This window comes from Carassius auratus, chromosome 37 (genome assembly GCF_003368295.1).
Source record: "Carassius auratus strain Wakin chromosome 37, ASM336829v1, whole genome shotgun sequence".
In the NCBI taxonomy this organism is placed as follows: domain Eukaryota; kingdom Metazoa; phylum Chordata; class Actinopteri; order Cypriniformes; family Cyprinidae; genus Carassius; species Carassius auratus.
The window spans coordinates 12,036,436-12,049,710 of record NC_039279.1 but is presented as its reverse complement, the minus strand read 5'-3'; the positions used below and the strand labels follow the sequence as shown (position 1 = coordinate 12,049,710).

At 39.2% G+C, this 13,275-nt stretch overlaps 2 protein-coding genes across 3 annotated transcripts; both read left to right on the top strand.

The window, feature by feature from the left end:
* Nucleotides 1–507: 507 nt before the first annotated feature.
* Nucleotides 508–4,658, top strand: rpp30 (ribonuclease P/MRP 30 subunit). Of its 2 annotated transcripts, XM_026222797.1 has the most exons (11): nt 508–731; nt 823–878; nt 960–1,016; nt 1,097–1,162; nt 1,248–1,316; nt 1,447–1,536; nt 1,780–1,896; nt 1,977–2,006; nt 2,089–2,126; nt 2,226–2,305; nt 2,527–4,658. In XM_026222797.1, the coding sequence occupies exons 1-11, from the start codon at nt 650–652 to the stop codon at nt 2,637–2,639; spliced, it is 798 nt and encodes a 265-aa protein (XP_026078582.1). In that variant the 5' UTR covers nt 508–649; the 3' UTR covers nt 2,640–4,658. The 2 variants fall into 2 exon arrangements, with proteins under 2 accessions (XP_026078582.1, XP_026078583.1); XM_026222798.1 differs by lacking the exon at nt 2,089–2,126 and having other exon boundaries at nt 2,219–2,305.
* Nucleotides 4,659–11,363: 6,705 nt separating this feature from the next.
* On the top strand, nt 11,364–12,848 carry LOC113056499 (zinc finger BED domain-containing protein 5-like). The gene has a single exon (XM_026223286.1). It carries the CDS (start codon nt 11,364–11,366, stop codon nt 12,846–12,848), a length of 1,485 nt encoding a protein of 494 aa, XP_026079071.1.
* The last annotated feature ends 427 nt before the right edge of the window (nt 12,849–13,275 follow it).

Sequence of the window (13,275 nt, the reverse complement as noted above, 5' to 3'; positions counted from 1 at the left end):
TTTGTGTAATATTGAAGATTACGTTCAAGGTGTGTTTATTTTTAGACATAATTTTGTGGAAAAGTGAAAGGGGACAAAGTCAGGAACATCAGAAATGCATTCAAGTTTTTTTTCAAGAAGAAACCATGCATGTCAAAGACAGGTAGATGCATTTCAGTGTAGTGCAGTTCAGAGCCAATCCACCAGGCAGGGTCACGTTGGCCAGCAAATTAACAGCCCTGCACCTGGCTGGCACACACAGTATGTTTGGACAATAAAAGAAGTTGAGAACAATTATTTTATGTTAAATGTGTTTTTATTTATAAAAAAGAGATGCGTTGTCCAAACACTTTGCTAGGGGCACATGATTTAACCCGTCGCGGTTCTGTCTGTTCAAATCGGACCAATCGGAGAGTTCGTTACAGACGTAGCTCGGACCGGAAGTAAAATGTTTTGTAGTTCTAGTTGAGCGCCAGGCTAAACGAAAAAGGGCACGTCCGAACTACATTACCCATACTCACTCAACTAACTCACGTGGTCCATACTTCTGGTTTATAGTTCAACGTGCAGTCTTGTTTGTGCATGTGGCGTTAAATTTGTTGAATTGTTTTAAATTTATGCTATAAAAGTAAACGTTATATACATTTTCTGTTGTAAAAACAGTGGAAAAATGTCTGTGTTTATGGATCTAAACATTATCAGCGGTAATGATAAGAACAAACTCAGAAGCATCGTAGAGACAGCTGCGCACCGTAAGTAGCAGTAATAGTAACGTTAGCTAAGTTACTGTATATTTACTGAAATTAGGAAGTCAGTTATAAACTTGCACTCTTTATATTTCAGTTGGCTACTCAACAGTTGCAATAAACTATGTGGTGGAACCACAACAGAAGAAACAGGTATGATATTAAGTAGTTAGACTAACCTGTACACTTTTAAGAGAGTTCATGTGATTGTGCCCTTATTTTCTTGTATTACAGGAAATTCCTAAGCCACAGAGTGTGTCAGACATATTTGATAAATTCCCAGTAGTGCAGGTAAATTACTTTAGCATGTTTCCAGAGCATACTAACATGATGGATACTTTTAATGATTTTTATCTGCTTTCTTTTCATAGGGCAAATCTTCTCCCATCAAAGTACTGAATCGATTGACCATCATAGCCTCTGATGCTTCTCATTTTGTAAGTTGCAAGTTTACAATGAAGAAACTGTAAGACATTTCTGCGCCTGTTTTATTTAAATGGTGACTTGTGTTATTTTCTTCAGAGACCAACCAACGAATACAAAAGCTTTGACCTTGTGGCAGTATATCCCAAGACAGAAAAACTATTTCATGTAAGGGAAATTGTAATTCTGAATTAGCTCAAATGTTTTCCAATTAGTAGTATAATTTTCTTTACATATCCGATGACAACCAACAATTGGGATATTAAAGATTCGAAATATTTTTCCTCATCTTTGTCAGGCAGCCTGCATGACTTTTGATGTGGACATTATCTGCATTGCAGTGGCTGAAAAACAGCCCTTCCATTTTAAAAGGGCTCCAGTTAATGGGGTGAGTTATAACATTTTGTATCCATGCCTATCAGTATTTTATGATGCTGTCATGGTGCTTTTACATTCTTTTCATAACTCAATAACAGCAGTCTTTCGCTTTTTTTTTTTTAATTATAAACTTAAAATCTCATCTTTTAATTCAGGTTTAAAACAACAGTCAGGTTAATAAATAATGGTAATTTAGAGGTGAACTATCCCTTTAAATTATGTATCAACACTACTATATTCTTGGTCACTTCAGGCTATTGAGAGGGGAGTTTTCTTTGAGACATGTTATGCGGCAGCCATCAGAGACACTACTACGAGAAGATACACCATTGCCAATGCCATCAGCCTCATGGAAGTCTGTAAAGGAAAAGTATGTTGTCATTTATAACATTTAAAAACCCTTCAAATGTGTGTCAGCAGATTCTGAAATTACATTTATTTTTCTCGCAGAATATCATAGTGTCCAGTGGAGCAGAAAGAGTAAGTTTTTGTAAATTGATGTATCATTTCAGTTTTATTGTATTGTGTGGTCAGTATGACATTGTTGTCTTCTTTTCCTTAGCCTCTTGAGTTGAGGGGCCCATATGACATTGCCAATTTGTATCCTTTTTAATTTGTGTATAAATAAGTTGTATCAATACATCCTGGTACTTCTGAATGCATTGTATGTGTGTTTATGTTCCTTTATTGAGATTTCAGAGGGCTTTTGTTCAGCCTGTCTGAGGGAGATGCCAAAGCTGCTGTTTCTTCTAACTGTCGATCTGTCTTGCTTCATGGAGGTAAATTACTAAAAAGAGCTCAACTATTTCCCTTTTCTCCAGTACAGGCATAAATCTACACCACATGCTTTTGTTTGTTGTTAGATTTCTATTGGATTTGCTAAGTATGCATTTATACCAGTGGGCATGAGAAAGGTCTTATTGATCAGTCTGTCTCTTTGACATTAGATGTTAAATGTTCTATGAATGTTCATTGGTAATTTTCATGATTTTTAAAACAGAGACGAGAGCCACTGCATCTGGTGTTATTTACACCATGAAGAAACCAAAAACTCCCCAGAAGCAAGAAGAAGAATCTCCATTATCTAAAAAGGCCAAAACTGAATTAACATAGCCAGTATTCCAGCATGCATGTGTTCATTATCTTTTTTTTTTTTTTTTATTGAAGGTTAATATTCCCAGAATCCCCTTTGCTTAGTCTTGCAATCCACTTTAAATTGAAAGAAAATACAGATATTATAAATGACATTTATTTAGTCAAGCTTTAAAGGAATTGAAAACAGAATTTTCAGATACAATTACAGATAAATGATTAGACTAGTATAACATTGCTTATCAGTTGAGTGCATTCTGTTATAAATTACCATTTAGAATATCAAAAAACACCACCATGCTCTCACTGAATCTAATCTCAGCAGTAGAGCTATTTCAGACAATGCATTTACATGTGAAGTAAATGAATTTACATTCTTTTCTGCCTTATTTATGGTTTAAATAAAAAGTTAAAGTACTGTGCCTCGATTTCCATAACTCTCATAAAACGTTCACATAACTTTTCCTATTTAAAAAAATTTTTCATGTCTTGCAGGGCACAGTAGTATACCTCACTAAGATATCAGATTCTAATGTGCAGGCAATCAAAAAATGCAGGGTTTTGAGTGTATTCTGCCCAAAGCAGTCCAATGGTGCTCATGTATCGCTTCTATTTACCATCCTTAAAGCTGTCAAAGATTGTTTTAGCTCCATTCTGCCACTCGCAAGCACTGTCCATTAGTGACTTTCCCTCCTGGAGAAGACAAACCAACAGTAACGGTAACCAAGCAAAATTTATCCTTTACAAAAGTCTTGGCGTAACTACTAAAAATTATTTTGGAGAGTTGTTTCAACATTAGCAAAAGTAATACGTGTACATAAGTACCAGAAGATGGCACTGTGCACAGCTTAAAGTATCCTAGTGAAATTTATTCACATGTTTAGCACATTCATAGTGTCCTGTCCTGACCGCTACATGAAGGGGGGTGCTGCAGGACGTCAAGTGTGACCGAAAGAGACAGTATGTCAGACCAAACCAGCTATATTATTAAAGCAGATTTGCTGCCAAATAACTGTTTTTACCTCGTCTCTGCAATCCAGTTTTGCCCCATGATTAAGTAGTGCTTCCAGCACAGGCAAACTGCCACTACGACAAGCCCAGCGAACTTCAGTTGCTTGAAGCTAATTAAGCACAACCGTAAGATGATCTGTTGATATTATGCAGAGTAAAGTGCACAGAGTAGATGCATGCTACTCCTAATTTGTTGAACATATATTCAAAGTATAATGAACACATACAATGACAACAATTCCATAAAAACTAAGCGATTTAGTATAATATTTGTTTTACAATAATTTGTTAAAATATTAGAAATAAAATCATGTGGTGCAACCAACATGCGGAAAAAATGCAAATGAGATCATAGTGAGGACCCTTGCATAGTTCCATTACATGTCAAGATCAATAAGGCTCGAAATTTATATTTGTGAATTCATTTTGGCAGCTGTGGACTAATGGTTAGAGAATTGGACGTGTAACCAAAAGGTTGCAGGTTTGAGTCTCGGTGCTGGCAGGAGTTGTAGGTGGGTGGGGAGTGAATGAACAGTGCTCTCTTCCACCCTCAATCCCCATGGCTGAAGTGCCCTTGGGCAAGACACTGAACCCCCAGTTGCTCCCCGGGCACAGGATATAGCTTCACACTGCTCCGGGTGTATGTTCACGGTGTGTTCACCTCTCACTGCTTTGCATGAAGTGTGTGTGCACCTGGATGGGTTAAATGCAGAGCCTTAAATGTTACTATGTTTTGATTGATGGTTACACCAGTTGCATTTTTACTCATTAAAATTGTCTTGAAAATGGTGTAGAACTGTATATTTCTATATTATTAGTTGACATGGATTTTAAGGTTGCATTTAAAATATTTTCATTGTCTTTATCTTGTACGCTCTTCCTCAAGTATTAATGTTTTAATTCATAAAAAAAAAACAATGCACAAATATATTGAAGTATTATGTAAACATTACTCATTACCTTGTCTTTATTTTCAATTGAGGCACTGGCAAAAAGTGTAAAGCTGTACGGTTGAAATAGAAAAAAAAAGTGCTGTCAGGTGTCTTATTCAATATGTTGGGTAAACACTCAAATTATCATGGGCATTTGGGTCTGCATAATTGATCATCTCCAATTTATCATCCAGCACTGCCTTGAGGAAGTCATCCTCAATCACTCAAACGTGCTAAAGAAAATACTTCTAATCACAAATGCTTGCTGAGGTGTATGCAATTTAATACATAAACCTATATCTTACATTAAAACCATTTAAAATGACTTCAATGTCACATTGAAGGTTATAGGATTTAATATGATGGTCAACAAAACTTTTGCATTCTTCAGAAGGATCCTGTTCAACAGTGTTGTTCTGCTAATTTTTTCCACTTGTCATTTCTGTAACCTAAAATAACAAAAATAGAACACACATATATTGTAGACCAAAGACTTTCTTCTGTGAAACACAAAATAAAAAATTTTGAAGAATGTAATGTTGGTTATCAAACAATTTGGGTGATTATGTATGTGATTTCATTGTATGGACCCCCAAAAAAGAAGATATTTCACAAAATATCTATTCTATTTTGTGTAGGTTTGAAATGACATAAGATTGTTGGGTGAACTATCCCTTTTAAAACACTAGTGGCCATTTTAAAATAGCGAAAGTTCAGTCTAGATATATAGGCAAAAGAAGTATCATCTGTGTATATGTAGACATATAACGTCATAATCAACTTTGTCTCACGTATTTAGGGAGTTGTCTTTATTCATGAGGCTATGCACTTAGATATCATCACTTGCATTACTTCTGTTACGAGAGCAGGTAAAATTGTCGCACCCTGTGACTATTTTTAATCGAGGTGCCCATGAATCACTTAGGGTAATGAGTCACATGGATGGTTGTCTTGCATGTCAGCTGCCATTTTACTAGTTTTCCACATGTCCAAGGCCTATAAACCTATGAAAAGTTGCAGTCAAGATTTGAAGAATGTATCTATTAAAATTAATATTGGTGAAATTGTATCATGTCTAATTGAGTGTCATTTTCAAAGCTTTCTTAAGCACTGTGGGAGGCTGCATATAGCATATTTTAACAAGCAGAATGTTACACTAGTGTAAGAGAGATATATATCTCTCCATAATATCCAATATTTGTTTGTAGCATCAGCACCAAAGAAGACAAAATATTGCCAGTTGAGTCTGAAATGCAACAAAAGGATTCTTATTTATTCATTTATTAATTTAAACTTCAGAGTGCGTTAGTATCAAGACACAACAAGAAATCAGCAGTTGTGCATAGTAGCACACAAAATAAAAGTAAAAGGGGTCTTATGATGCAATTTCAAGTTTCCCTTTCTCTTTGGAGTGTTACAAGCTGTTACTGCATAAATAAGATCCCTAAAGTTTCAATGAATAAAGTCTCAAACCAAAAGAGATATTCTTTATAAAAGTTCAGACTCGACCATGTCTTTCTAAAACGCCTCGTTTAACCCCCCACATCTCTACATCACAATATTTCATATTCCATATTAATTTTTTGCTCATGGTGTGCTATACCAGAGCTGCGTGGTGACAAGTTCAATACATACAATAAATCAGTCACAGTACCCCCTGACTGAAACCTCAAGGCATGAAGTACATGTGATACATACCTTCAGATTAGAGGAACACTCGACACTACAAAAAATAAAGTTGTTGTTTTTTTCAAAGATATTAAGAGGTTTTTAGATATTTTTACAAATGAAAATTCTAATTAAATTTGTTTGATTGCTTCACTGAAAACGTCCCAAGGTTACGAATGTAACCCTACTTCCTCGAAGGAACCTGACGCTGTGTCGAACGCTTTGGGGAATGCCTTTTTGACGAGACCGACTCTGAATATCTTATGCAACTGTCCAATGGAAGGGCGTGAAGTCTTGGGCGGGATCTGGTTTCAGCTTTGAGTAGGGAAGCAAGCGCCGGCAGGGGTGCTGGAAGTATGGTGATGTGACGCAGCGTTTCGTTCCTTCGAGGAACTAGGGTTACATTCGTAAACTTGGGACATTCCTCTTCAGGAACTCAAGCTGCACCGAATGCTTTGGGGAATTATGTGCCCATGCTGCCAGATTTCCAAATCCCTTCCTAGTGTGTATCTGAAGAGCACAGCTAAGGCAAGAGAACAGAAGAGCCAGGAGTGGCTCGCATATCTAGATTGTAAAATCTGACAAAAGTGTAGGACCTGGACCATCCTGCAACGTTGCAGATGTCCACGATGGGGGGAAATGCGTACAGACGAAGCCTAGGCCACGTCTGTACCATGGGGTCCAGTCCCAGAGGAGCTGGATGAACAATGAGAGAACCAAGAGGGGACATTGCAATGACATAGTGACCTCTCAGGTCTGGGAGGAAATGTTTTAATGCTCGGTACACAGCAAGCATCTCTAGACAATTGATATGCCATGTCAGATGGCAACCGCAGACAGACCGCAGGCAGGGTGGCCACTCATGAAAACTCATTTTGAACTTCAGTGACATAACTGAGCAGTTCAACTGATGTAAGTGTAAGATCGGACGCAACCTCCCATCCTTCTTTGGAACTATGAAATACCAGCTGTAAAACCAGGATTCCATGTCTTGCGGAGGGACCACCTTGATGGCCTCCTTCCTTAATAGGGTATTCACTTCTTGTTCCATTACCAGAGCCTGCTGGGTGTCGGTGTAGCCCCGTTGTATATCGGCGGTGGATAGCCGAACTGAATGCAGTAGCCTTTTTCTACCTTACGCAGGACCCACTGAGATAAATTTGGCAGTAGTTTCCACGCTGCTAAATAATCTACTAAGGGAATCAGTCTCTCTAGACTAACCTCTCCTGGAACCTGTCGACAAGAGTATCAACTGTGTTGCCAAACAGGCCAGAAGGCTGAAGCAGGGCATCCAGGAGGCAGACCCTGTCTCGTTCTTTTATCTCTGACAGGGTCAGCCACAAATGCTTCTCCGCGGCCTCTAAGGCTGCCATAGAAAACCCAATAGCTGCCTAGGGGCTTAGTGGGCAATGCCGGAGACTTTAGAGATGATGCCGAACTGGGGGACAGATAGCCCGTGAGCGTCTGTTCGACCCGTGGCATCACTCTATAACCCCGCTCTCCCAGCCACATCACATTGCCATAGTATTGTGACTTAGGGCCAAAGAGGCAGGTAGAATAAGGGTGGTTCCACGATTTTGCGATTTCGTCATGGAGATCGGAAAGAAAGGAAGGCTCCGGCATGGAGGTGGTTACTTTTCTACAGCTCGGATTGTTTCTCGGCAGGCCAGTCAATTTTTAATCTATATACTTGCCGAGTAACCACCTCCAAAAGCTCCTCATATTGGGCCGATAGGGGTGGCGAATCCCCAATAACAGTCTCCACATCAACCTCCTCGGAGGAATAGAGGTGAAGTGTTGATCCCTTGCAGTGGGGGGAAATACAACACAGCGTGCTTCTGAACCCAGGGTTTGGGCGCCGGATCTTGCAGATGAAGAAGGAGATAAGGACTGGCCTGTCTCCATTCCCTCTGACAGATCCACATGCAAACCCCACGAGTGCAGCTGCCACTCTGCCTCGGCAGAGGTGGGGCCAGCACCGTGGAGAACGCTGGTAAAGGTTCCCTCCCCTCGAGAGCCGACTCAGCCGACATGATCCCAGGCAAACCACGCATAGATTGTGTGTATCCCCACTCGTAACGTAGCGAGGGCAGGGAGAAAACACACAATCTATAACTCGATCTGAAATCGCCCCTCACATGCTTAGTCTTTGCCTTGCTTTTTGGCATATTGATCTGCTTTTTATTTTTAAGATAGACAACAATAAATAAGACTGACAGGACAGACTTTTTGACATGCACACACAGAGTGCTTGCTGTAAGACGCGAAGCTGAAGCCAGCTGTGCAGCATGTGCTTTTATAGCTTCCTGGTCGCTATGTCACCCTGCCTGTAATGTCACGCCCTTCCATTGGACAGATTGCACACAATATTCAGTGTCGGTCTCACCAAAGGTGTTCCCCAAAGTGTTCGAAGCAGCTCGAGTTCCTGAAAAGGAACTGTTTACAGCAGTGCATGTGACTGTCAGAGGTCATTAAAGACCAGGTAGAGGCTGTTACCAGCTCCAGAAATGGTTTATAGATATTCCAGCAATGTGTTTAGTTACAGATCATCTTTTACAAGCATTTTCTGAAACTGAGAATGAGGACACATAAAAATATAACATGGAAGCTTCACATATCAGATATCCTACTGACCTATGGTCTAAATCCACGGTTGTCAAACTGGGGTACGCGTACCCCGAGGGGTACGTGGACTGATTTCAGGGGGTACGAGAAAGAATATCTAAGTCATGCCTTTTCAAACGTTTTCTCTGTCCCACGGTGGTAACTTCTTAGGCGATCCTTAAAAATATTTTGGTTTGCCGTAACAAAAAGGATTGGCAGGTCGGACTAGCCATATATATATATATATTTTCAAGATTCAAAATGTAAAAAAAAGTACAATTTTTGTAATGGTGATTACGTAGCTATTGATTTAAACAAATAGTATGCGGGACTTCACTGACAGAATTTCGTGCCAAGTTAAAGAGGTGTCGAGAAAAAAAAAAGATTTTGATAATAATAAAAAAATAATAATAATTATATTTATATATTAAATAACAATTAGAAAACCTGTATAAACTGAACACCAAAGAATATTAACTATTGAGCGGTGGGGACGCGTTCATAAGGGTGGCGCTGCCAATAACGCATAAGCTGCCACAAAGAACTGGGAAAAGTAATGATAGATTATTAATATGTCAAATATATCAAGGAGACATTTCAATTGTTTATTAATAGACAAGTGTTTTCTGTGTAAAAGATGAAGTTGACTATGCTGACTCGCGATCTTCGCAGCAGTGAGCACGCCAGAGATAAATATGATTAGCCTAAGCAGAGAGCAGTCTGTTTTCTTTCGTTTTGAATTCTTTTGTTAAACATGTTTAAGTACACATTTCATGCTTTCTTTATGTATATCTCTCAGGTCTGTATGGCAAGTAGCTTATACGCTGAGTTTCGGTTCAAGAGACGATCTCCAGTTCACGCGCTGGCGACTCTGTGTCCTGATTTATTGCCTGCTATATTTTCTTGTTATTTGTTAAGACAAAATTAATACAAAACGAAATTCACTTTAAAGAAAGGTTTTCTACAAAAACAAACTCAATGAAGTGGTCAAAATCATGTCTGCCCACTCCATTTGTCTTTCGATATTTTCGGGATTATCATGCTTTTCACCTTTCATATAATAAACATAAAATAAAATAAATATATATAATTTTATTTAAACATGAATATGAAATTAAATCGTTTTTTTAAAGACTGGGCTACAACGCACAGTAGGCTAAAGTAGCATATAGGCTACAGAGAAATTTAATGTAGGAGCGTATTGATTACCGGTGAGAGCTACGATTTTTTAGTTCAATCATCGAATATTATTTTGCTTGATATTCCAATTTTTAATATTTGGTGTTTTATGTGTGAGATCTCTGTGAAAGTTTTAAAGCAGTTGTGTAGTGCCTCTTTCAGTGTGCTCACGTCCGTAGCATTGTTTGTTCCTCATAACTGCGAACACGAAAAATAAAATAAAATGAATATATTATGTTCTGCGGAGAGCCAACCCTTCTTCATCCGGTGGGTATATTACTTTAGGTTTGCCAGTGTAATTCATAGAATTACTACTAAAACATATTTTACCACCTAAAAGTTAAAGATTTTTTGTGTCAAATCCGGACCATAACGCAAGTGTTACCTCTTCTCATATTAAATATAAAACGCTGCTTTATTAAGTGAGTATGGTATATAAACAGACGTTTCAATATATTAAACGCATTTTCTGATGAACGCATTTTTCTCCCCGAGTGTCGCGATTTCGTTTTCATTTTGATTACAGATTACTGATTACAGCTCTGCGTCATATTCAATTAAGTTTATTTGCCAAACAGGACAGATAAAAACAATCAAAACAAACAAACAACAAACAGTAAGAAAAAAGCAAATACAATAATTAAAATACATACAGACATTTCAGCCAATGCACTCTCAGTCTGGATGTGTAACGTTACCTGTAGCAACTCACTAAGGCATCATAATAAACGTTGCTATGACGACAAATATTATTTGTCGCGCGGCGCGCAAATAAAAAAAAAAATCCTGTCAGAAATCATCCCAGTTACGTCTATTTGACAAAACAAAAAAACAATTTCAATCGATGGATAAATGGTTGAAACGGGTTCAGGCCATACCCAGAACGACAACAGAAACTTCACAGGAGTCACCTGCTGTCGGGACAAGCTTTTCAGGTCAAGACACTATCATTGCTAATCCTAACTCTGACGAAAGGCCTGATGCTAGCCAAACCATTAACATGGACAGTGATGGAGACGGGGAGACACAGACTCTTCCATCAAGACAACAAGGCGATGGTAGGGAGGCACACTCAAAGATAAGAAGATATAACGAAGATTATATAACTCTGGGCTTTACATACACAGGCAATTCAAATTTCCCTCAGCCACAGTGTGTCATATGTGCGCAGGTCCTGTCTAATAACTCGTTGAAGCCTTCACTCTTAAAAAGACATTTAGAAACGAAACATGGCAATTTGAAAAATAAGCCACGGGAGTTTTTTGTGCGACAATTGAGACTGCTTTCTAACAACAAGAAATGTCTGATCGCGCCAGATGCTGTAAATAAGGCAGGAGTAGAAGCGTCTTACATGGTCAGTTACAGAGTGGCTAAGGCAGGCAAGCCTCATAATATTGTGGAGGAGCTGATTGTCCCTGCTGCCATGGACATGGCTGAGAAAATGTTGGGGGAAAAGGCTAAACATACTTTGCAGAAAATGCCTTCATCGGACAATACCGTGTCCCGACGGATCAGTGACATGTCAGCAGACGTTTTGAGACAGTTACTATGTCGCATACAAGCCAGTGAATTCTATGCATTACAGCTAGATGAGTCAACAGATGTAGCAGGCCTGGCTCAGTTGTTGGTGTACGTCAGGTACATATATGGAGGGTCAATCCATGAGGACATCCTCTTTTGCAAATCGTTACCGACGAGGACAACGGGGCAGGACATTTTTGGACTCATAGACAGTTTCATACGATCACACGGAATAACCTGGACTAAATGTGTTGGAATATGCACAGATGGTGCCAAAGCAATGACGGGGAGGCACAGCGGAGTGGTCACCCGTGTACAAGCAGTGGCTCCAGATGCCACTTGGGTCCACTGTAGCATACATAGGGAAGCGCTTGCCGCCAAAGGAATGTCAGACAGCCTGGCACAGGTGTTGGACGACACAGTAAAGATGGTTAACTTCGTCAAATCAAGACCCCTAAACTCGCGCATTTTTTCCACCTTATGCAGTGAGATGGGCAGTGACCATTTGACGCTTTTGCTCCACACTGAAGTGCGATGGTTATCCAGAGGGAAAGTTTTGGCACGCTTTTTTGAACTGAAAGACGAGCTGAAACTGTTTTTCATCGACAATCCTTTTCGCTTGTCAGATAGGTTGCATGATGATGAGTGGCTCACAAGACTGGCCTATTTGGGAGATATCTTTGGCCGTCTAAATGAGCTCAATCTCGGGCTGCAAGGTCGCTCTGTGACAATATTCAATGTGCGAGACAAGGTAGAGGCCACGATTAAAAAGCTGAACTTCTGGTCTGACTGTGTCAAAGACAACGACATTGGCGCATTCCCATCACTGCAGGATTTCCTGTGTGAAAACGAGCTACGGCTTGCCGACATTGTCAGATGTGACATACGGAAACACCTTGGCGACTTGGCAGCGCAATTACGCAAATACTTCCCCGAAACAGAAGACCACGACACATGGATTCGTAATCCTTTTTCGTCACCCAGCACATGCCAGCTTCCTATGCTGGAGAGAGAGAGCCTCATTGAAATATCCACGAACGGGTCGGTCAGAATCGAGTTCGGTCAGAAGACACTGACAGACTTCTGGATTAGTTTGCGGGCAGAGTATCCGGACCTGGCAAACCGAGCGATTAAGACGTTGATGCCTTTTGCTACAACATATTTATGCGAGACTGGATTCTCAGCTTTGGTCTGCCTTAAGACCAAGTATAGGTACAGACTGTTTGTGGAAAACGACCTAAGACTGAAACTGTCCCCAATTCGGCCTAACATCGCTGCATTGTGTAAGAACATCCAGGCACATCCCTCACATTAAACTGGTGATGTGGATGGAGAGGTGGTAGGCCTATTCTGTGTGGTTTACTACAATTTAATTTACTGTTTACTATTTAGTTTACTATTGTTAATGTGTTCTCATTTTTATTATTATTTTACAGCAGAAAAGTTAAGAAAATATAGAATGTTATCAAATGTGAAAAGCAATACTTATCAGTATGTGAAAAGTTAACAATAACTTAAATGAGATGTTGGACATGTGTTGTAGGCCTATTGTGTGTGAGATTGGGTGCATATTTTTTTAAAATCATTATATTCAGCACATTTGTATCATATGTTGACTTTTGATGAGATTTGTATAATTTGTTTATGATTCTATTCACTATTCTCGACAAAATTGATAAAAATAAATATCAATAAAAAATTAAAAAACTTGTTGTTAACAATTGGTGGTGTTGGGGGTACTC

Excerpts from the sequence above, each read along its gene's own strand:
- rpp30 (XM_026222797.1), top strand. The coding sequence starts at position 650 with ATGTCTGTGTTTATGGATCTAAACATTATCAGCGGTAATGATAAGAAC. Across the intron at positions 1,163-1,247 it reads CCTCTGATGCTTCTCATTTT|AGACCAACCAACGAATACAA; the intron begins GTAAGTTGCAAG and ends TATTTTCTTCAG. Across the intron at positions 1,537-1,779 it reads AAAGGGCTCCAGTTAATGGG|GCTATTGAGAGGGGAGTTTT; the intron begins GTGAGTTATAAC and ends TGGTCACTTCAG.
- LOC113056499 (XM_026223286.1), top strand. The coding sequence starts at position 11,364 with ATGGTCAGTTACAGAGTGGCTAAGGCAGGCAAGCCTCATAATATTGTG.